At 33.0% G+C, this 26061-nt stretch overlaps 1 protein-coding gene, 1 long non-coding RNA gene and 1 pseudogene across 3 annotated transcripts; all 3 read right to left on the bottom strand.

Annotated features, from left to right (window-relative positions):
• Positions 1–1156: 1156 nt before the first annotated feature.
• LOC110701637 (3-ketoacyl-CoA synthase 6-like) lies at positions 1157–3717 on the bottom strand. Its single transcript, XM_021879251.1, has 2 exons — positions 2861–3717; positions 1157–2243 (listed from the first exon to the last, which is right to left on the bottom strand). The coding sequence occupies exons 1-2, from the start codon at positions 3560–3562 to the stop codon at positions 1470–1472; spliced, it is 1476 nt and encodes a 491-aa protein (XP_021734943.1). The 5' UTR covers positions 3563–3717; the 3' UTR covers positions 1157–1469.
• Positions 3718–10811: 7094 nt separating this feature from the next.
• LOC110701636 lies at positions 10812–12671 on the bottom strand. Of its 2 annotated transcripts, XR_002507368.1 has the most exons (3): positions 12111–12671; positions 11714–11812; positions 10812–11126 (listed from the first exon to the last, which is right to left on the bottom strand). It is a non-coding gene; the product is annotated as an uncharacterized LOC110701636 (long non-coding RNA). The 2 variants fall into 2 exon arrangements; XR_002507367.1 differs by lacking the exon at positions 11714–11812 and having other exon boundaries at positions 12111–12658.
• A 5212-nt stretch (positions 12672–17883) lies between these two features.
• On the bottom strand, positions 17884–22221 carry LOC110701634 (annotated as a pseudogene).
• Between the last annotated feature and the right edge of the window lie 3840 nt (positions 22222–26061).

Genomic DNA, 26061 nt, shown 5'->3' with positions numbered 1-26061 from the left:
TAAATATGAAGCTGTATAAATGAGTGTATTTAATTTATGTCAGAATAAATCCCTGGGTATCTTTTTGAGGGAATAAATCCCTGGGTATTTGTATAATAATATGCCTAAATTTTGAAAATGGAAGTTATCAAACTTATATTTAGAAATAGAAAGACAGACCTAACCAACTAATTTCCAACATTTTTTGAAGTGATAAGGAGGGTTGCCAAGTTGGCATTGGGCACAGTTGCAACCTCCACTTATTAAATTTCCATCACTTTTATGATTTTGAGACCCCATTTAAATCTTTTTTGATGCTACTCTTGCATTATCATATATTTTTATAGTATAAATTACTCCATATTATACAGTGTTGACTTTAAATCAATAAAAATTATCCATCTCAGATAATATTTTGGACTGACAGTATACACATTAACACATTGGCATTTGGCTAACTATTGTACTATGTGCGACATCCAAGAAATATTTGGTTTTTTTTTTTTTTTAAAACTATGCCACATAAATTAATTTTATTTGTTTATATGAAAATTATGAGTAGTTTTTGTTGTCATATACTCGTACATCATATGAGAACGATGTTTCCATGATAATAGTAATGATAATTAAAGTTACGTACTACTTCTAGTATATAAGTACCAAAGATAAGTAAAACCGTACCTTCATTTTCTAGGAAGGGTTTGAATACCGCTAGGTTTACATTGTCATGTTCTCGAGCTTCACCAAAGATAAAAATCCATATATGGTTACACCCACAAATCTAAGTGTGGAAATAGAAAAGACCACTTTAATTTGCTTTAATTTACATATATGGTATAAAGTTCCCAAATCATCTTAAAACTAGTTTTGTATGTCATGTATGTAATTTGCATTGCTATCCTTTGTAATTTTACAATAGATAACTTGTCGTCGAATATGAGAATTTGGAATTACAATGCCCTCAAACAAAAAAAAAAAATCGATTGATGATCTAAGATCTAAATTCCATATATATCTATATACACCAACAAATTATGATGTACAAGTTATTCTACTGTCAAAGAGCTTGAAGTTCTAGCTTAGTGTTAATTACTAACCAAACAAGACTTATGTAACAAATTTGCACATTTGAAGACAATTTTTTGGTACCAAACTAAAGATGACAGAATTAAGCATATGATAATAAGTGTAACAGTGTTTAATTTTTTCATTGTGAAATATTATAGTACAACATATGGGCAGAAGCTAAAGGTAACATTCATCTATTTCATCATAACATGGTAGATTTCTATTCGAAACCTTTATGAAAACTAAACTAAACTAAAAATAAAATCATCACAAAGGATTTTTCCCCTTGATCTTATAATATATGAGTAAACCATATTTAGTTAATCAAACAATATATGATGACAAGAAAAATAATACAAGTAACAAACAACATTTTATGTTTTTTGTTCAATTTGATAATATACCCTGGCCTTGGCCTTCATCTACAGCTTCACAATTTCGGGTATATGGACCGGGTATCGGTCAATGCAATCGTCCCAAGGGCCGTTAGCAGGTGTTTTGATTGTACGGATACACTTCCAAATTGCACTGTTACACTTAAACCCGCTTCCAAAAGCTATTTGCCAAACACGGTCTCCCTTCTTCATTCTCCCTTTGGCCTCAATGTAGCTAAGCTCGTACCAAAGGGAGGATGAAGAAGTATTCCCGAACCTATGTAAGGTCATCCTAGATGCCTCAACATGCTCGGCGGAGAGCTGGAGGCTCTTTTGAAGTTCGTCTATAACAGCCCTACCACCAGCATGGATACAAAAATGTTCGAAAGCTTGTTTAAAGTCCGGTATGTAGGGTTTCCATTTAGGGTTGAAGAGCTTCCTTCCGATGAGAGAAAAGAGGAAGAGTAGTTGTTCCGAGGTTGGTAGGACTATAGGACCCATGGTAGTGATGTTGGACTTTAAGGCCTCACCGGCGATTGCCATGAGGTCTTTTTGGAGGGAGATTCCAACTTTGCCTTCGCGGTCTTCCTCCTGGTAGACACACTTGTAGGCCTTGTCGTCCGCTCCCTTATGGGTGCGGACGACATGAAGGAGTTGGTACTTAGACCTTTTCTTCTCCTTTCGCTTGTTGGATAGTAGGATGGCCGCACATCCCATGCGGAAAAGGCAGTTGGGAAGGAGCATTGCTCGCTCCTTCCCTTGGTAGTAGTTCGGAGTTATGATCTCCGTACTAATCACCATGGCATACGAGTTTGGATGAACCTACAATTCGTGAATAATATAAGTGTATATTTAATCACGTACTAATAAATCATAAACAACTAAGAATTGTAAAATAAACTAAATTGACCTGACCAAATATTGTTATTCAAACTTGTAAAATCTAACTACTTTATTTTTTTTAATTGTACTTCACCCTATTATTCTAAATTAACCTAATTTGAGCTCTAAATAAATGACCTTAACCCAAATCTACCATCTATCCCATTAGATATATCTAGCTAAAGCTTAAACAAATTTCATCAAATTTTTAGTTTATCACCAAATGTAACATTAAAAAAAATAAATGATTAAAGTGTTTTTTTAACGTATTAAATTGAATTGTACCAATATCCTATTTTCCAACTACTAGCTACCTTTTTTTTTTCTTTTTCTTTTTTCATGAAATTTCACGGTCAGGGGCCAATATGTTCATTTATAGAATTAAATGCAAAATTCAGAAATTTGATGTTCCAACAATTTACTTAATTAAAGAGAGATAAATGTAGTCCAACTACTCTATTAGATAGATAGAAGTGTATAACTCTCCTATAGTAATTACTGTATTGTAGTACATAAGAGTATGTAGCATAATTAAATATCGACTGATAAAAAGTTACCTGCAACAGATCTCGTGCCAAGTCCACGGATATGGGACTGCAACTACAACCCATGCCTGATAAATTAAAGCTCTTAATATTACTCCTAAGCTTGTATTTATTCACCACCATGGCGGACAACGAAGGAGTCGGAGAAAATAAACTACAATTCACGATCAAAATATCGATATCCCTAGCCTTAACCCCGGTTTTTTTCAATAAATCGTCGACAGCAGAAAATATAACCAACTCAGCTTCGCCTCTAGCAGCCTCCATAGTAGGCTGAGGGTTAATATAATGAATAGCCGGGGGCAAACATGTCTCTTCACCTAACCCGGATCGCTCCAAGATCCGGGTTTGAAAATCGACCGCCTTTTGGTCGTCCTTCAAATTGAGCTTATTATGCTCCATGAAGGTAGCAAATGGAACCCTAAAAATGTACGGGGGTTTGAACATCGAGTAGTCCACTAAATAGACAGGTCGTGGTTTGGACATATAATAAACCGTAAGGATAATAATAATAAGAAAAGTTGAACACATGACTTGGATCATGTCTAATTGGAGAGATTTGAAAAGAGAAATAATTTCTTCGGGTCCGGCCCGAAGGATTTCGACGGCTATCCCCGCCATAATGGGTATAAGGATAAGGCCAAGGAAATGGTTCACTAGGTAAGTGTAACCTAGCTTCACATACTTTAGCCTCACTGACGAAGTGTTCGCCATATAATGATATTGTTTATTTTTCCCTCTATTTTTTTTTTCTTATATGGCTAATTTTATTTGATTTTTGGAATTAATAAAAGGGTTGAGAAAATATAATAATTTTCAAGTATAGTTTATGTGTGTGAACGAGGTATAGGAAAGATGAGATGGGGGAAAGGGGAATATAAAGAAAGTGAAGAAAGATGGGAGCAATTAATTGTGGGCAGATGGGAGGATATTCAATGGAGGACTCAACATCATGCAACGCTCTCTTAGCTGGGGGACTTTATTATATTCATATTGATTTTATTTGTTGGCTTTTTATATATTCTTTTTATTTAAAATGTGGTTGCTTTTGCATATATATTTGCATGGACTAGTTAGGTTTAAAAACATGCATCATGATTATCATATGCACAAGCGAGGTTGGTCTTGGTCTAATGGTTAAGACTGAGTGCGTGTATACAACAATACGCCATAGATCAGGGTCGAAAAATTTGCCACAATCATTTGTAATTTATATTGCCCTTATGACTCATTCAGATAAAAGTAATCATAATATATACTCACGTTGTTACAAAGTAGTTAATAATGTGTCATAATTAAGCTATTTAAAATTAGTTAGATGTTAAAAGTCTCTAGATGCAACAAGATTCATATACAAAATGTTGCTATACCAGCGATAATAGACTCGATCATGATAGATTGATAGGGACGCATAATATTAGTTGCATACTTGCATACACATTTTGTGTTTGGGGACAAAAACCATATATATTTGGAAGTAGACATATTAACAAAAATAGCAATAACTATCTTACTTGTAATTGAGGGTTTTGCTATTCGTAATCCACGGGGTTAAGTACATCCCTCCAATAGAAATAGAGTATTTGAAGTGCACAAATAACTAATTATACAACTTTTAATATAATGTTTAATAACTCGATCTATGTATAGACATTGATCATAATCTTTAGGGCTATTACGTACAACTTTTTTCATGTATAGTTTTACACTATGATACATATATATATGTATAATCATCAATCCGCAATGAACCATACTAAAAGTAGACTAATCTCATGTTCGTATAACTAGTACAAGGATTAAAACAGTTAGATTACTATTCAAACGTACTTTTGCATTGACAATAACACAAAATAAAACTAAAGGTAGAGAGAAAAAAACAGAGAATTGAGGTATATGTATTATATATGAATACATGATTTAAAGTACAATTATATATACAGTAAATTTAAATTTATGTATCGCTACTTTGTATTTGATGTAGAGGAAACATGACATTATGCCAATTTAATTGTTATTTCGAAATTGTAAATATAATACCATCAAAAAAAATAGAATCTAAAGCACACATGTTTAGAGTAAAGTTAAAATGGAACCGTAGTACCCTACCTATCTCGACCTTTTATATAGTTTGGTTTATATACTATATACAGAGTATAAGTAAGATTGGTTATACATAGTTCATTTTATTATGCTTAGAACCTATTGTCATTGCTAACTCATTCAAAATCACTAGGAAAAAGAACCAAAGTCATCAAGCTGGTCGTCAAGACTTCATATGACTATATATGAGTTATATCCCCTCTCTCGAGATCGGAGTATAGGAAAACAATATAAGAATCCTCATTCAATCCATAAAAAATTAAGAATTTATGGGCCTGCCATGCATGTAGATGTAGCTTTCAAAAACAATTTTGTGGCTCGCAAGCACATTATACACAGTGGATAGAATTGAAGCCTAAAGAAGACTTCCCCAATTCCAAACCTAGTCATGTCTATCATCTCCTAAGTCAAGGGAGTTGTATCTAGAATTTGGGGTTTAATTTGCACCCCCAAATCTATTTGGAAGGACTGACAATGTTTTCTAATCATAGAAAAATAGGTAATTAAAAGCTATTTGAGAAATTAAATGACTCTTATTAATATACTTTGCACATTAGATTACATAAATAATTTCATTCTTTGTTATCTTATGATGAAGTTTATGCATGATTAGGGAAGTTTATTGTTGACTAAGCAGCAAACTTTGTGGTTATCACGCTTAGCTTTATCTTGTAAGTACAAGTCATATTTATTAATTATTTTATATTTTCCTCCAAATTAGATTGTTAGTCTACTATTAAATTTTTTAAATAATAATTACACTAATAACTCTCATCATAGTCCTCTCGTTTGCTAGATAAGCTTATGTTACAAGGTACAACCAAACCCGAGACATTGGTTGAATTGGACCTACAACTACTTAAAACATACAGTAGTAATAGTATAATTTTATTTCTCAACAAATTATAATATCTCTAATAACTCATTTAAAATCAACAATTATATCAAATTTAAAATTTAAATTTCATGTAACATGCGATTACCTTTGGCACTACGTTGTCCAATAACTTGTGATCATATCGATTAATACCCGGGTCCTAGCTTTCCATCAACAAGGATTTACTTTTATATTACTTGTTATATTACTTTTATATATATATATATATAATTATTGTATATGCAAAGTATATTTCTTTTTTATTTATTGGTCTATGCTTTAAGTAGTGCCACGTTACATGTAATGTTCTAATAATAAGTTGGTATAACTTCAACGTGTAGCGAATTGTTCGACAAAAAATTTAATATGTTTGGTATGCGTCTATAACAAAATTATCATAAATAGAAATATATAATTCGTCTAGTTGAGAAAGACCGCAATAATAATATGGCATATGCATGATTTTCATTAATATCATAAGTGTATGCATTGTGTTGTGTATATACTTTTTCTGTCATTCACATTAAAGATAAAGTGATATGTTTAATAAGGTAAAATTACCATAACCAGGAAGTTGTCATTAATTTTTTTTTATGTATTTTTAAGGTTTGAGTCATCTGACATAAATATACAAGAAGCTTTAATTTGAGTAATATAATTACTCCTGCCGTAGTAATTTTGATAATAAAAATTGATTGAATTTTTGATGGGATTTATGGATCAAAGGAAGACTAGTATTATTAAGTTTACATATAATTTTACTCCGTATGAATTAATTCAAACCTAAATCATACGAATAATTAGATTGGATAGGGACTATGTACCTATAAGGAATTCAAATCTAAAAGCATGCATGAATAATTAGATTGGACAAGGACTATATTTTCACATTATTATATATAAAATAAACTATAAGTCTAAGAGAGAGAGAGAGAGTCAATTTAATCAAAAGGAATAAATTTTCATAATGTAGGTTATGACTAATGTCACTAATTATTGTCACTTAATTAGCTATACTAAAAAAATCATATTAATTATTAGTTATTGACATTTTGTGTTATATGTTCAGTTGTGAATGCACTAGTGAATTGTCCACGTCTCGTATTGGAGAAGAAGAAAAACAAAATCAATTAGTAATTCTAATCAAGTTAACATTTGGTTATGGAAAGGAAACTTATAGGCTCTTTAGAAGACCGACTATGCAACCACAACTCCTTCTTAACAGGGTTGTTCAGATCCATTTATTCTTCATATAACGTTATTTAACTTATACAAGTACAAGTATACTATATACATAGTATCTAACTAATACTGAGTAAGAAATCTTAACCAAATGAGGAGGCAATAATAAGTAGGCATGAAAAAATTGGTAAGATTTATATCCATCAAAGAGTCTTGTGAGTTTGCATGGTGGCATGGACAAAGAAAATACAAAGTCATGTTGATAATTAAGCTAGCTTTCTTTCACGAATTCGGGCATTAATAATTCTTGCATTTCTCATCTTACTTATCGGGTGAACCCCTAAAAATAGACTTTTAGTTGCTTTTTATCACATGCATGATTTGCTCGTCATTATAATCTATTCCTGTTTATACAATTGTTGAATAACAAAAATGAAAAGGCCAACCAATTTCTTGCCACGATTATCAACTATATATTGATGTTACGTGTGAATTGCATGTGAATATGTCATACATCCTTCAAAAAATAAAGAATTGATCCAGGGCTTAACATGCATTCAGGTGCAATTAAAAAATAGCAATAGATTTGAATTATCGGCCTATAAAATGGTTGAAATATTACCGTTTACCCTGCACACTTAATAACGAAAAACAACACAAACTTAATAAACTCTCTAAAGACTTACAAAAAGACTTATGCTCATAGAAAAAACACAAAGCTTTTTGTCCTTTTTCTTGTAGGTGGAGTGTAATCAGCATGTGGTTGATTATCTAGTTAGGTTAATATTATATATGGCTAATTACATTATTATACACATCAAGTAGCTTAATTGCATATTGGATCAAGGTAACGCCTTCTTTGACTTGTAAATATGAGGTTACTAGTTGGTTACATATGAACATTGATTTAATATAAATAAAAAATTTACAGACTACTTTGATGTTGAGTCGAATTTCAGGCTTAAGATTAATATGTCCTAAAAATAAATAAATAAAGTCTTAAATGGTCCATAATATTCATAAAACTCAAAGCTAACAAATGTTAAAACATTTCAAGTGCCGTTTACATGTTTAAAGATATCATCTAGTAATATACTTCTATTTTATTATATAATCACACCAACTTGTAATATTTATTTATTTGTATCTTTTAGATAAGAAGATTTATTCATAAAAAGCAAAAAATGAATCTACTAATTAATTTCCATTACATATACATCCTATCATCACTTAAATATAATTTATTTAATCAAAGCATTTATCTACATTTATTTGGTTCAAAGTTTAAATGCGCAACAATTATTTTAAGTTCAAAATTTAATCTCATAAAGTTTTGATAAACATAACTTTATTCTTCAAACTTAGCGAGTATTTACTTAGTCTCTAGCTATTAGGACAAAATATTTTAGCTTATATATTTTGATTTATTTTAGACAATAAAAGGTCAAACAAGTTTTAAGTTTAAAATTTAATCTCATAAAGTTTTGATAGACTTAACTTAATTCTTTAAACTTAGCGAGTATTTACTTGGTCTCTAACTATTAGGATCAAAATATTTTAGCTTATATATTTTGATTTATTTTAGACAATAAAAGCTCAAACAAGTTTGAATAACACAAAATGACAAATTTAAGACTTTTTAGACAAAAAATAACACAAATATGCTTTAATTAGATAAAAATATTTATTTTCTTTGTTTTTTAATAAAACCTATTTTAGTAAGTTAGAGGACAATAAAGTTGTGTCAGATGATAGAGTGCGTCAAAAAAAAAAAAAAAAAAAAAAAGGAGGATAATAGAGGTTGAATTATGTTTCATGGATGGTACTCTTAACAAAGTTGAGATTCATCACTTTCAAATAACCAAAGAGTGAAAAGAGTGAGTGGACAAATTTCACTTTCAATCTCATTGTATGACAAGTGTCTCGTTTAAATTTTTTGTCCTTTTTTTTTTTTTTTTTTTTTTTTACAAAAATCATTTAGTACATTTAAGTACTAGCCACTTGTCACATACTATGAAGCACTGATAAAATAAATAAATAAATAAAAGTACAATTTGCACTCTCATCATAACACTACATACACAGATAAATTTATATTTCTGGCACAAAGTACTTCGTATTAATTTCTTTTCACATAACAAAGTAATTGAAGGTGATTTTCATTTTACTTCTTTATTGTTTTTAAAAATAAAAATGTAACCCTATGTTGACCACTGAGTAATTGAGTATATATATGACCCCTTAAATATTCAAGTGACATGTACAAATTAACAAATTAGGCACAACCAAAAGGTCATCTCGGCACCTTGCTTAAGGATTGATGGATCTCGTACTCTCTTAACCTCGCATTACACAATTCTCACGGAGGCTACGACCCTACACTATATTAATAGACAATATTTCGTTTAGGATTGTTGTGCACATTATTTGGGAGTATATAATTATTCCAAAAACAAATTGAGTTTTGGCTAATTGGTGAGACTTTACATTCATATGAATTTCTTTACTACTACAAGTTCATTACAATCAATTATAATGTGAGGAAGGAAAAAATCATCAAACATACAAGGTGATTTTATTTTATTTTTTTATTTTTTTTTTTATTTTTTTTGCTAATGCATAACCATTAACAAGTGTATAACATAAAGTTGAACATTTTTGCAATCACCAAAACAATAACAATCAAAACTCAATTAATAAGAATGAATGTACATGTTTATACTATAAATTAAATAACGTTGCAAATAATGAACTACAAGTCGACATGAGATATATACCTCTTTAGATAACACATGTTCATTATGCACCAATAAGAGCTGTCAAAAACCGACCCGAACTGGTGACTCCGAACTGTTCCGAACTCTTCCGAAAAGGAACCGAACTGTTAACAACCCGTTATGTTATAACCGTAAACTGACCCGGCCTGATTTTATAAAACCTGAAACTGAACCGATCCAAATGTTTGAAAACTGTTAAGAAACCGTACCCGTTTTTCAAGCGAATCGATGCAACCCGAAACCGAGAACAGCCCGAACCGAGTACTGCCGAACCCGATAATGACCCGACCTAGTGTAAACCGAAACTGTTAAAACCCGACAAAAACCTGATTAACCCGAACCGTTTATAACCCATAACCAGTTATGACCGAACCGTTTACAACCTGTAACCGATTGCGACCGAACCGTTTACAACCTATAACCGGTTATGACCGAACTGTTTACAACCTGTGACCGATTATGACTGATCAAGTTATAACCCATAAGTCCATAACCTATTATGACCAAATCGTTAACCCTATATAAATTCCTTTTATGAGTAATGGCTTATTGGATAATATATATTGTATAATATATATTGTATTTAAAAAATCTGAAAATTATAGCTAACTTTAGATTATATTTATTATAATAAAAAAAAATTAAAAAAAAAAAAAAACACTCAAATCATGATACTTTAGTAAATAGACGACAACATGACTATTTCATAATTTATTAACTTGGTAAGAGTAAAAAGTTAATTGAGAGACTAACTAAAGTAAATTGAGAAACTAAGTAAAGTGTAACTAAAGTATCTTGAGGTGAAACAAAACTAGTAACATATTAATAAAATCACCTATGAAAAATTAATTTTGTCGATGTATGGTAAGTTGATAACTGAATAATCTAATGCCTAATGGCTGATAAAGGCTAAATCACAAATGAATGGCTCTCATTAGCTTTAGTTTAAAGAGTTCTAAGACTTTCATTGTAGATAAATAAAGCAATTCTTTGTCATTTTTGGTGACAGATCAAAAACACAAGGTCCCCAAGTATCAGATTCTCTCAAAACAAGAGTGTATCAACCATAGAATTTATACGAAGTCCTGTGACAATAGTAACCTGTTTATTAGGTAGTAGTAAGATCCACAAATCAGTAAACAAAAACACCAACCACTTAGCAAATTTACTTTAGAAAACTAAGCAGAAATTATATAAAACAAAAATTATCCACAATGCAGTCGAGCAGCAGCAGCAACCACACTCAATCACTAGGAGGAACATCCACAAGGCAGTGGAGTAGCAGCAACCAAAAATAGCAGCAGAAACAGATGCATCAGGAACCTCAACCAAAAATCAGCTGTACATCAAGATCAACAGATGTATAAGTACGTGCCTTGCTCAATTGCAACTCTAACTCTTCCCTAGGAAGAAGTAATTTAAAGAGTAAAAAACACGGTGTAAAACAAAGCAAACATCTCTTCCCCTAAAATTAAAGACGGAGTAACTAAAATAAATTGTGAATAAGAAATCATAACTATAACTAACATAAGAAATCATAAATATTCCATGGCAAAAAAATAGAGCAAAAGCCAAAAAAAAAGAAAAAAAAAAGAAACAAGAGCATAACCAGCAAGTTAGTGGCACCAAGTGGAAGAGACAAAAAAATACTAATTTGATGCTGCACTATCAGTTTCAGTTGACACTTCTTTACCAATTTCAAGAACATCTTCATCAATATTGGTATCATCACTTTTATCAGTTTATCACATCATTTTTAATTTCTCCTTGGACATACTTTACATACCCACAACCCACCTTTGTATTACTTCTAGATGATGCAACATATTATTTTTCTACCTATTCTCTTTCTAGCTATAAAAATCAAATGCTCTCTGTTTCACATCACCCAACATCCCAGCAAACACCCTCCCCCTCTCAACCTACCACTCTCTTGTACACAACTACACACGCTGCCACCCCTCTGTTTTGAGAGCATACCGCACCACTTCTCCGGCAATGGGCTCCTTATTCACAATGACTAACCTGTTTTGAGCAACCCAAATTTATCACTTAAAGCTATAAACATGTAATTAATTTATCACTTAAAGCTGTCACAAATTAAAACCTAAGAATTCATGTATACATCTAATACAATATGCACACCACCTGTTCGACATTATGTCTCAAAGACCCAAAATTTACTTTCACTACCAAATTTTGTGGGAATTACATAAAATTGCATTATATTCAAGAATTTACTTCTGGGTTTTTATAGATTCAAGCAAAATTTAGCAACACAAAGAAGAGACAAGAAAAAGGGTTTTCAAAGTTCAATTATTACCTGCGTATTGGTGGGTAGCGGAGGCGCGTTCCTTGTGAGTTCTTGCTGATCGCCTGATTGGGTGGTGAATTGGTGATGAACCGTGCTATTAAAGTTATAATTGAAGGAGAGTTGAAGAGGATAACCGTGATTATAGGGTTTGAATGAAAAAAATTGAAGCAGAGTTAAAGTTTGCCGATTTTGATTAGGTTTTTTTTTTTTTATTAGGTTTATTTATTTTTATTTTTTTTTTGAGGGGATTTTTTTTTACTACGTATTAGGTTTCATTATTGGGAAGATGAATAAGGACATTGGATTAAAGATGAGTTTAATCAGCGGTTGTGAGGGTGTTTTGATGAGGGGGTATGGATTCTAATCCGTGTTTTTATCGAGTGGCCAATGAGAATTAATGAATTATAACTCAATTTAATACTATTAAAGAGATTATAGCAAACTAACTAACTAACTATTACTAGCTTACTGTTATTAGTAACTTACTAACTTGCTAGTTAAAACAAAATATAAATTCAAGTCTATGACTAATAAAATTAAAGTATAAATTATAATTATTACTATAAATATATAACGTGTTTATAACCTGACCAATTACAAGTTTACAACTCAATTCGTTCTAATTCATTACTCAATCAATGTTGTCTTTAAACCTTTATTCAATTTTGACATGTTTAGTACCCGTACATTTCAATATTTTATGACCCGATAAATCCATTATCTATATGACCAGACTTGATTATGACTTGAGTCAATTGACTCATTTCAACTCATTATTCAATTAACCCAACTTATTTTTAACTCATATTAATTAACCGAGCATATTTATGACTGAAACCAAATTTCAACTTGTTCTAATTTTCGTTACCTATTCAACCTAACTTGTTTAACTCATAACTCGATTTTAATTTGATCTAATTTGAATTCGTGTATGAGTCGTAACCTAAGTCATTTGATTTGAATTCTGTGTATGAGTATAAATGTATGAGTCATAACTTGTTATATGTACTATATGACCTACTAAACCCAATTCTTTATAACCTGCTCAATCATATCCTAACTCACTTGATTTGTTTAACTCACTATTCAATCAACCCAGCTTGTTTTGTGACCCTTATTAATTAATTGTGACTTTGTGAGTTAGGATTTTACCCAATTCTTCATAACCTGCTCAATTATATCCTAACTCACTTGATTTGTTTAACTCACTATTCAATCAACCCAACTTGTTTTATGACCCTTATTAATTAATTGTGACTTTGTGAGTTAGGATTTAACCCAAGTTGTTTTGAACCAAAACTCGTTTTAAATCGACTGAGTTCAACCGGAACCGATTATAACCCGACCCGATTATAACCCGACCCGATTAGGACCCGATCTGTTTTGACTCGAAAACCGTTTTAAATTGGAAAACCCCGTTTTCAAACTGACCAAGTTAACCCGAACCGATTATGACCTGAACCGATTACAACCCGACCCGATTAGGACCCAATTTGTTTTGACCCGAAACCCGCTTAAAACCGAAAAAATCCATTTTCGAACTGTTGAATTCAACCCGAACCAATTATGAACCGAACCGATTACAGACCGATCTGACTAGAACCGAACCCGAATATAAACCATAGTTAAAAAAACCCAAATCGAACTGACCCGATTTTATTTAAAACCGAACTGAACCGACCCGTTAATTATTTAAACCCGTTATAAACCGATCCGTTACAAATCGAAATCTGATAAACCGAACCGAAAACCAAACCGAAAAAACCGATTGACACCTCTAGACTGCCACCAATACATGAAGTTCACACCACTTCCTCGTGTTGATGGGAGCACCCTACATTACAAAATGCTCTTGAGTATATGTAATAATCCGCATATGTCCACCTAGTCTCCTACTCATAATTTGTGGATTGACTATTATTTTTTATTCTAATTTAACTTTTAATACGGAGTAAATCAATATGGCAGAAATCTTTACTTTTCCTTCCAGAAATTTCATTGAGCTTAACATCGAATTTCTATTGGTCCATTTGTTTTTCAAAATTTTCTAATTGGTTCCTGTTTTTTTCAAAGTATTTATTGGTCCACTTGTATATATGCCAATAAATGTGAATAACCAACGCTTTTTTTTTTTCTGCAGTAGTGTACTCAAATCGAATACCTCAGTTTGGTAGGAGGAGTATTTATTTAAACTTTTAATCACGCTCAAAATCAGGTACTAAATTGATTGAATTCACTTTAATTCAGTGGTCCAACAATACTAATTATAACACGTCAACGCTTGTAGTTTTAATGCCTTTTTCACATTTTTTTTTTTTTATTTATGATACTAGTTTCAACTATAATACTATAAATACAAGTTTTTACAAAAATAACAAAATAAGAAAAATTAACTTTAATTGGTTACTTGTCACTTGGTCGTTGGATCTTCAAACCGCTGGGTGTTGAATCATGAGAGATGGCTGATAAATTCCACCAAAATCAATAATAATAATAATAATAATAATAATAATCGCTGCCTAAAAAATAACAATTATTATAATGATAATAAAAATATTAATCTTAAATAAATAAATAATAATCTTAAATAAATAAATAAATAAAACCTTGTATAGTTATGGACATGTGGACCTACATAATGTCATAATGTAATGACTAAATTGCCTAAAAATATATTTAAATTTTCGTTCTTAATTAAATTTAAACTCTTTATTCTTTAAAAATAGAAAATTTAATAGAAGTCATCACACATTCACACATTATATATATAAGTTGGTAGAAAGAAACATTATATTATCAAATTTACTTGTCGGGGTGAAGTTTCATTAGAGGCATTTATTGGTTCTATGTTTCCCAATCATTTTATTAGATTTTTCTTTTATTCTATTACTCCGTATAATTTAGAATTATATTACTTGATAATTTTAAATATCAATACACTATTTGCCTCCAAAATGACTTAAATGAGCTCAAAATAATTAAAAGCTTTATAACAAAAAAAATGAGGTTTTTTTTTTTGGTGTTAAAAGAGTCTTAAAGGCTAATGATGTGGATGAGATTTGATTTCGGGTTTTAAGTATTGGTATACTACACCTAAAACTTTATCCAACTAATTCTAATTTATTTTTTTTTTTTTTTTTTGCATGGATGTGTTGTGTTAAACTAATTGACATTCACGTGAAGTAATTGATGTTAAACACTTAGTAAATATTCACGAATATAAAGTAAAGTGTCAATTTTAGAAAAGGTAATGATTTTTATCAGTATTTTATACGTGGTAAAATGGGTATAATTATACACTATACAAGTTGGGTACAGTCTATGAACAATGAGATTTTATAGTTGTTTTTTTTAAAAAAAAAATTAAAAAAAAATTAAAGAATTGGGCCAACTGTTTACCCCGCTTGCGGATTTGGCGATTTGCTACCCTCCTAATCTCCTGTATACTCGTATTAAGAGTTTGCTGCTTTTTTTTTGGACAATACAAGATACAACTGCAACTCAGGCCCAACACTAATGCACTATACAATCACAAGTCACTCGATTATTGAAAAAAAAAAAAAAAGACATTCATCTTTCTTTATAAATTTGATGTATCACAAATACGTTCTAGTCGTATTTTAATAAAGAAGTCCATCTTACACGTTGCAACCAATTAGAATAGCTAATTATAGTACTACCTCTGTTAAGTATTAGTTACAACTTTTAAATATTTTATATCTCATAAATTAATAGTAAATTTTATATGAGTAGTCGTGTATTTATTTATATGTACCTGGAACAGTCGAAATAGTTCTTTGCAGGAGAAAGAAAAAAAAAAGTACTGCGTACAATTATTTGACTCAATTACAATATTACGGTACATATTTTGCCTTTCCTCGTAAGGTTTAGCTTTTGTGGACTCCTTTAACATAAAAAAGAGAATTTTAATCCAAGACTTGAAGTTGAAACTCTCAAGTCTCAACCTCAAACCTAAAAGGTAAAGGAACTATTGCGAGTTATTTTTACCATTATATTAATACTTCTTCCGTCTCATATTATAGTTTCTGTTTTTTTATTTTGGAGACCTAAAATATTGTCTTTATTTCTATTTGTGGATAGTATGTAAAGACCATTATACCCTTATTTTTGTTACTTTATTCATTGAACTTCCTAATTTACTCTTCAATTATCCACTTGTCTTATATTTTATTCCATTTTCTCTCCCTAACTTTTATCTATAATTGTACTTTTCACTTTTTCCCCATAAATTATCCACTTGTCTTGTACTTTTGTCTACCTTTTTTCCAATGTACTTCATTCACTTTCTTTTCCATTTTTTAAATATCGTGAAAAATCACAAACAAGAATTATATATTGTGACGGAGGGAGTATCTGTTATCAAATCAATCTATAAAGTTATACCGTACATCTAAGATACGGATTTTTATCAGTAAATCTTTGAAGAAGAAGAAGAAGAAGAAGAAGAAGAAAAAGCAATCAACCAACACTTTAAACAATTACTTGTGTGGCTGGCACATCGTGTGGTCAGTTGACACACACCAAAACACAAAACATTGACCGGGTAACCCTGACTGAGTAACCCCTTATCGATCGAGTGATCCCTTATCGAGTAACCCTTGACCGACCAAGTAACCCCGACTGCGATATGGCCAGCAACATATAAAACTTTGTGATTACATATTACTCCGTAATATCCTAAAATGTTCGTCGTAAAAAACAATAAAAAATATTTTCCATAATATTCAAATCTTATATTCAATTATACTTTTATTTATTTCATCAAACCATTTTCCTAATATACGAATTAATAAAAATCAATCTCATACAGTCATGCTAAATAATCCGAATATTGTCCACGTCAATAAATAGTTACGGAGTACTTGTATATCATTAAAAAATTGTTCGAAAAAATTTCATACGGAGTAGTTCACAGCTAGTTTTTGCATAAATTGAAATGTGCAAGGTGTTGTCACTATACATTTAAACTTTTGCCCCTTTTGACGGAAGAATGTAATGCGATGAATGGATGAGACGAATGCATTGAATTTGTTAAGGACGCAGGTTTTTGACTTCCACTTTTCATCGTTCTTCTACGTAAACATTTATATGTCATTTAATAAACAGGGTACACATTCTTTCTTTAAGAGTTATTGTGCACTTGTCTAGGACGGATAGGAGTTACTAGTTGCAAACATCTAGTTGGTCCCCAACTTACAACGAGGACACGAGATAGCCGGGCATAGCTATTTGTCGACATATACTAGTTTAGTTTGTTAAAATCTTAAGGATCAGCTCCGGATTGCTCTTTGTAGCTCCTAAGTCAGTAGTCCACTAGTCCCTATTCCTTATCCACTAAAGGTAGAGTAAGGCTATCATAACTTTTATCAATCAAAGCTCGTCGGTTTGAGGTTTTACCATTACGTCTATGACAAGTCGACAATAGATCATCTTCGTCTCAACCAGCTTAACTTTACTCACACATCTTCAAAAACAACTTGCTTCAAGCAAATACATAAACAATTTCATTACAACACCTACCATACCCGCTATTGTCAGTAGCTTCATCAGAGGATCATTGTGATTGCAAGTAGTGTACACTAATTATACTCTTACTGAACTGAGAATCAATACCGCATAAATACCTTTAATTGTTACAATACTTCGAAGTATAGCTAAAGGAAGCAAACAATCATAATGCGACCAAGCAACTCTCACTAAGAGAAGTTGGCAGTAAGGTTAATTCTCCTTGGATGTTTGTGAAATAGCGACTTTTAAAATGTACATGGAATAGAAATTTCATACAAGATGATAAGCCTAGTACACTGTCAATAAATTGTCTGGAACTAAAGAAACAAGGGTATGTCTGTACAAAGAAATCATAAAAATCAAAAACCTGATGCTCCAAATCAGAAATATCTGTAACGCTTAAACTTAAATTCATCAACAATATATCATTAAAAAGGCATGTTACATGTAATATTAGAAACAATCCATCATAAACGAGATCAACGAAGTTTCTTATCCTTTTCTAATGAAGTAGGCTGTTTATGCAGCTGCCATTGCTTCGTATGGTATAAAGAGCGAGCCAAACAAACTGGGAGAAGCAAACAGACATAATCATAGCTTCAAAATAGGAAAGGATACCTTTTTTGGAGGATCCATAATCATGTAAACTACGTGGAGCACGAATGAGCAAAAAACAAGAAGGCTCGTGACTAATGATTTGAAGGTGAAAAATGATCTGATCTTCCCTGAGTCTTTCTTCCTGGGAGCATAAAAGAGGAGGTAGAAGAGAGAGAAGAGTGCGATGTATGCCAAAACAAGCCGGTCACGACATAGGAGTGGAAACATCGAGAATAACCAAAAATGAGTTAACCATCTGAAAACCAAAGGTTCTTCAAGAGCCAATAGACTTTGCTGGCAGAAAGAGGCAGTAAAATTGACTTCTCGTGGACTGCAGAATTATAGCCACAAATATAAGATGTTCAGCAATAAGTGCTAAAATCATCAAAATGCAATGGTCAATAAGATGAAAGTAAATTAAGCATACCTTGAAATGAAAACAAGTAAAATGAGAAGGAACTATTAAGTAAGCCATAGAGGAATCCTTTGTTGCTTGGATCCTTTATCTGCTGAACCATTGAAGGCAAACAAGTTGACACGGTGGCTACAAGGCTTATAAGCCTCAAGACTGGTTATCAAAAAGTTTCTTCCACTTAATTAGAATTGATGTAGTGCACCAAAAGTTGGCAACATAATCCTCATAAATTCCCCTCTCAAAGGGAGCAAGACGGGCCAGAACCTACACATTTTAAAAATTTAATAAGAAGACCGCGGTCTCATTGATTAAGAAGTAGTCACTTGGTCACAACAATGTTATAAAATGTTTTGTCACCAAGAAACCAATTCGCAAAAAAAAAACGTTCTCTTTATCTTATGTTTCATCGTAGAGGTTTCTTCCAAAGGGAAAAGCAAGGAAGATTTTCATCATGGGTTTCAAGGAGAGAGGATAGTATCCATTATCCAATCAAATGTAAGCCAGAGTCAAACCACTCTTCAAAATACTACAAATTCTTAACCTTTATATATATATATATATAAAAATAAAATAAAAAAATGGTTGGAAATTCCAAGAAACTTTATGCGTTGCATACGACAGGGCAATTACAAACAAAATTTTACTGTTAAACAAAAGCATGCTGCTTCCACACAAGCAACACAATTTAATCAACAGAAGAGTTTACAAGTGAAAAAGAAGAGATCACTGTGCATTCATCCATAATAATGAAGTATAAACAGCGATAAATACCATCCAACAAGTAATTAGCAGAAGGGCATGAGAAGATTTACTGCTTCATACTTCTAAAAAGGCTTCTTTTGAATGCAGATATGGCCACCAAACTACAGCAAATGTTCCAATGACAACCAAGGCCAGTTTTGACACTTCAAGGAAAGGATTGCGACGCCTTAAGCATCTACCAAGGAGATGACTGAAAAATGCTGGAGCAAAATATGCACTCATCTGTCAGAAAACAATGAATACATGACTTCAAAACACAAGAAAGACAGCTGTAACACAAGTCAATTTAATTTAAACGCAGACAGTGGCGGATGTTAGGGGGGCCAAGGTTTGATCCCCTAACCTTTTGCTCAAAAATAACAATACTTAACCACTATGCCACAACTTTTTTATTTGCAATTATTAGACATTATATTATTTATAATCAACAACTCAAAAATACTTAGGGGGGGGGGGAGGGTGGGCCCTTGCCAGCCCAAACAAAGATCCGCCCCTGAACGCAGAGACCTACTTAACAAGTTCTTGCCTATGCCAAACAGGGTTGAATGCAAAGGCTCATTCTTAATCAAGCAAAGAAAATTTGAATAAGATTCTTAATCAATTTTTTCACTGCACTCTGTATCTCCTATAATAAATCAACTGATTCATATTTTAATGAGCACACTACATCTTCTTAAGAAGAATGGCGACCCAATTTCTCCTTTATACAAATTAACTAAAATCAAGGGAAATAGATCACTAACAGCAAACATGTAAAACAAAAGGATAACCAGCATCCCTGTGTTACTTTTGAACTTTACAAGAAATGCATAAACTCAAGTCATCACTCAAAAAGAAAATTATAGTTGTTTGGGAAAATAGCGGGAAGGAGGAAGTTTGAACCATGGCATAAATGCATAATATGAAGGTTTCAAACATTAGACCATTGCTTGTTTGTAATTTCAATCCCTTCACGAACAATTCACTTAAATTAAACAGAAAAAAAGGTTAGACTGGTTTCACTGGGGCCTGAACTGGGGCCAACTAAAGTTCAGGCCCTGCTCACATAGGATGTCTGGACTAAGGGATAACGAAGCACCTGCTTATGGCTCAAAGCAAGAGTGAACAAAGTACAAGCTACCAGCTCTCTACTGGAGATAACAGCTGCAACAGCACCAATAGTGAGACCCAAGCTGATACTGTTGAACTGGAAAAATGACATAAAGTTGATGAGTCGATACAACTGGAAAATAAATAACATAACTTGATGAGTCAATACTAATTAACATTCAGTATCGAAAATATGACAGGAAAGGGGAGATGAACCTGGAAATGGCCATGGTCTATTGCAATAAGACATGGATTCAGTAAAATCATTGCCACAAGCCAAGGCTACATCACTCTGATGCCTGCGAGAGCGGCTAGCGCTATATGATAGAACAAAGTAAAATACGGCAGGAAGGAACACCAATATGTCAGAAGATAAGACTGTCCATCTCATCAGCAACTTTCTACAGGGAAATGGAGAAACAATCAGTTCAAAAAGCAAATCCTCAGAGAGCTGTGTAATACTGAGGAATCTGCCAGAAACAACTCACCCAAAATAAGACTCGTGACCACGAGAAGTGAAAAGGGAAACAGATTCAGGGAGGACTGACTTTTAAGAAGATGCCATGAACATAGCTTTGATAGGCAGTCAGTGGAGGGTAGTCGAGGCCCCAGTAGCTCAAGTCATTGGCAGTGCTATTATGATACCATTCCTTAACAGGAAGATTAGTAGTAAAATCTCCATCCAATGCCTCTGGGCTTCAAAATCGCCAAATTTTGGGGGATTTCCAGCACCAGAGTAAGGATGAAGGGAAAACAGCTAGCCTAACTAACAATGCAAAAAGGGAGATGCACAAGAAAGAGGCTCCGAAACCTTTGTTAAGTGACCACCACCATGGATTTTTGTCATTCTGATCAATAATAATGACCTTTCTTTCCTTTTTGTTCCCCATCTCACACTGCCTAGCTCACCAGACAAAACACCGGTTTTTTACATTTTCCCCGACAAATCCATCATGGTTTTTTCAAGAAAGGCCTATAAGTAAGAGATTCAATGTGTTGAAATATAGTATTTCCAAGGGGGAAAAAATACAACATACGAAACTCGAATCAACACAACTGGAGCTAAATAATTAATCTCATTCATTAAATAAAATAAATAAATAAATAAATAAATAATAAAAGAGAGAGAGAGAGTGAAATGACATAGAAATATCATCAGTCATTTAGTCCTATGATTATGGAATGCTATTACTGTATATGGGATACTGTTGCAAATATCAATCTATGTCAATAGTCTAATGCCAATTTTTGCACAACATAATTGAGACAACACAGAAAATGTACAAATCATCATCAGATAACAGTACAAAAGGACCAACATATTCAAAATCAAAGTCTTGAAAAGATTTGTGTTTTTTGGAAACAACATATCGTGATTCTCTTCAATTAAAATTTCACAAATTTGATGAAACATACATCATTAACATCATTATTATTTGAAACAAAAAGCATAAAAAATCAGATATTAGCAAGTAACAATTGCAAATTCACAATTCCACAACATTTAAGCAACAAGCTGCTTCAATAATCAATCCAACACAGAAGAACCCTAAATTGGATAAAACTGACGATTAAATAACACTATATTGTGAAATTAATTGACATTTGATGATTTAACAAAGGAGATCTTACTTCAGAAGCTGCTTCAATGGAGGAGAGAAGCTCAGAACTGTTTCAACAGTACGCTAGATTCAACCAACAAAATTTTGTTATGTAATTTCTGTTATTTGGAGTTTTGGGAGAGAATGTCGACTAATCGAGTGTAGTTGCCGGAGGGGCATTTTGGGGTTTGAAGGGTTGTGTCGAGTAAATTTAAAAATGCTTGTTTGGTTGACTATAAAAATAATTTTTTAAGAAAAAAAAATTAAGAAAACAAAAGGAAAAAAAAAATATAGTGAAAGAAATTGGAAATTCGTGAGCATTTAACCTTTCCAAACACCATGAAAAATAGACAATTAAGCCTCTCTAGTCAATAAAAATTTATGGGAATGTTAACCATGAAAAAACTAAAATTGCATTAGATATTCCTCTTTAGACCACTTTCAATGGTGGGCAAAAATAATGCTTGTTTAATATCTCTCTACCACTTTCTCTTCTCAACAAATCAGTTTTGCCCATGGGCAATTTTTTTTTCACAATTTCTCTCTCAATGATGATAAAAAATAATGTTTGCCCACCACTCTCTTTCTTACTTTCAATACCTTACCATTACTTTCTCTCTCCTACACAACACTTCTTTATTTATTAATTTCATTTATATTTTAACAATATTACTCCAAATAAATAAAAACTAGTCTAAATTTGTGTAACTTATTTTTTTTATTTGTGTCGTTTTTATCGTAAAATATGTCGTTAAATTATGTACGTTAGATGAAATAACTGTAACAAAACGCTAAAAAATTTCGTAAATGTTTTTTATTTATTTTAAAAAGCGGTACAGTACTAAAACCGATTACAATTTGAAACGTCATGCGTAATTAAACTTAGGAATAAAATAAACAAAACAATTAAAAAAAAATACGACTGCGTACGGAAAAGTAGGTAGGCCATAGTAGTTGGCCTTATTTAAGTCGTGCTAATTTTTCCTTAATTAGTTGGTCCGTATTGTAACCAAATATGTTCGAACTAAATCACTTTTCAGAGATAGATGAGTTTCTCTATCATGAAGGGAAGCTTTTCGTTGTAGAAATGAGTTAAAGTCAAAGTTGGTAGGTCGGCCTACGTTTGAATTCAATTGGTGGCGTTGTAGACGTTGATGCTGTTGTTAAATCTTGTTGATCTTCTTCGTAGAAGCTTCTCAGAACTTCGGCTCGAGTGTAGTTGTGGCGCTCATCTTCAACAATCATGTTGTGCATAATGATACATGCTTTCAATATGTCCACAATATGTTCCTCATCGTACGGCCAGTGACGGTTTTCGTATTATTGCAAATCGAGCTTGCAAAACACCGAAAACTCTTTCAACGTCCTTCGAGCAGCAGCCTGGTGGTCAGCGAACATTTTATCCTTCTGAACTTGAGGGTGTGTGATACCTGAATAAAAGTTGTCCACTTTGGATAAATGTCGTCGGCTAAGTAATAAGCCATGTTGTATTCATGGCCGTTAACTGTAAAATTTACCAGAGGAGCTCGACCATGCAGAACCTCATCGAACACTGGTGAACGGTACAACACATTAAGATCATTACAAGATCCGGGAATACCAAAGAAGGAATGCCAGATCCATAAATCCTGATCCGCAACGGCTTCCAGTATTAGCGTTGCTTTCTTATTTCTACCGGCGTACTGCGTTTTCCAAGCCGTTGGACAGTTCTTCCATTCCCAATGCATGCAATCAATGCTGCCTATCATGCCTGGAAAACCACGTAGCTCATTTTGATGCAGTATTCGGGCCAAATCATCAGTTGTAGGGTTTCACAGGTATCGGTTCCGAACTGATCAATGACCCCGGCACAAAAACGTTGAAGGGGCAACTCGAGCGGTTGACTAACTGATTCAAACATATTCATCCACGGCGTCTGCAGCCAAGCCGTAGACTAACATTCTTATCGCGGCTGTGCATTTTTTGCAGAGGTGATAAGCCTAACCTTCCAGCTGCATCCCTACGCTGCTGGAAGTAAACATCACCTTGAATGACCTTGTTCATTATAACGTAAAAACAAAGGTCGTTTCATTCGAAATCTTCTTCTAAATTGGTTGGTGTTGTACATAGGATTATCGGAAAAATAATCATTAAAGAGCCTGGCATGTCCCATTTCCCTATCTCTTCTATTCGTACCCCCTCTGGTGTTTCTGTAGTGGGTTGGGATTGTGTTTGGGCATGAGGAAAGTTGGGGGTTGGAATGTGAAGAGTTCATCAACGAGTTGATCATATTCTTCAGTATATGAAGAAGATGAACTTGAACTTGAACTTGAACTTGATGATGGTCTGGAATAAATCTTGTATTAATAATGTAAGTTTCTGAATTGGTGTGGTTGTGGATATGTGTCATGCTTACTATATATAGCAAATATATCAAATGAATATGTGGTTACAAATCTGAATGACCACACCAATTAAAGGAATCAAATTTTCAACCACGGAATAGGTATACTATGCTAGTTGACAATGACAAATCTTGAGTGCAATTATGTCGTTAACAATGACAAAAAGTTAAAGCATTCTGACAAAGTGAATTCAGAAAAAAGTGACTACACAATGAAAAAAGTGAATGCAGTTATGTCGGTAACAATGACAATTGAAATCAACTTGTTAAACAACTTGTCATTCAATATTGGAAAATCAGAATACTAGTTTACATCTGACATTGAAATTAAACACACCACTAATACAAGTTAACTCTTCAAAAATAAAAGACTACATTGCGCATAATTAAAAACTTAACTAATACAAACATAGACCAACTACAATAGCATAATTAAAAACTTGAGTAATACAAACGTAGACCAACTATAATAACATGCTTAAAAGCCTTGTAATTTACCAAGTAAAACATTCTTGTACGTCTCTTCTTGAGGAGTGAGTGGCGTAGGCGAATTCTTCAGAGTTTGCAGCATATCAAACATGGTTCTCATCTTATGAATGTCAAGTTCCTCTCGTTTCCTCTGTTCCTTATCTCTTTCAATTTTTATCCTCTCTTCCATCAGAATGGCCTCCCTTTCGCAAATTGTAGCGAATTCCTTCATTCGTTCTCCAAGGTCAGACGAACCACTTTCTGTAGCCACTGCTTTCCCTTTACGCTTGGCCTTTGCTTTCTTCACACCATCGGGTCGTCGTATTCCTCCAGATGAAAAACCATCTGTAGGGGTTTCATCCCCTACATCATCTCTCGACCTCTTCCTACTTCCAGCACTACCTTGCTCCTCAACATCACAAACAACTTTTCTTTCCTCCTTTGACAAGGACCATCTCAGCTTTGGCCTCCACTTTGGATCTTTATTAAGCATTTCAACTGCGTGAGGAAAACTGAAATTGTGACCGGTGGCCAAATGAAAAAGCTTCGATGCACTTTTTACACCGTCAGCTTCGTTGTAACCACTCCCTCCCTCCAGAAGTCTACCCGCTTCATCATAGCAAGATATCCACTGTAGTGTGTCTGCTGCCAACCTTCTCCAGTGCGACGACAGACTCTTCATAGGTCTTGGCGGAAGTATATTCGACTTCTCTGCCTGAGCCATTTGATATGTTGCGTGTACATTGCGCCATAGGTCAGTTGCTTTCTGGTTCGTACCTTTAATAGCATCTTCGCTAATCTGCAAGTACAACCCAATCAGAGCTTCATCTTCCGGAACAGACCAAACACGAGTCGCTCGTGCAGCAACCTAGTTGGATTGCATTCTGGGAACTTGTGGAGGATACTGCGGCGTCTATGGTACGTTTTCCTCTTGACTGTCATCGAATTGGGTATTGCTACCATGATCAGTTACAGGTGTACGTTCTTCATTATCATAGTTTTCTAGGGGAAATTCAATGGGTGTCTGATGCTGTGGAGGTGGTTGCAAAGACGTATTTCCCATTCTTTGCAAGAACAATTGAAACTCGGGATTAGTTAGGAAATCATCACTAAAAC

This window comes from Chenopodium quinoa, unplaced genomic scaffold, assembly GCF_001683475.1.
Source record: "Chenopodium quinoa cultivar QQ74 unplaced genomic scaffold, ASM168347v1, whole genome shotgun sequence".
Taxonomy (NCBI): Eukaryota; Viridiplantae; Streptophyta; class Magnoliopsida; order Caryophyllales; family Amaranthaceae; genus Chenopodium; species Chenopodium quinoa.
This window is presented reverse-complemented; position numbering and strand designations above follow the sequence as displayed.

Coding starts and splice junctions, on each gene's coding strand:
- LOC110701637 (XM_021879251.1), bottom strand. CDS start 3,562: ATGGCGAACACTTCGTCAGTGAGGCTAAAGTATGTGAAGCTAGGTTAC. Junction 2,244..2,860: donor TGGCACGAGATCTGTTGCAG/GTAACTTTTTAT, acceptor CACGAATTGTAG/GTTCATCCAAACTCGTATGC.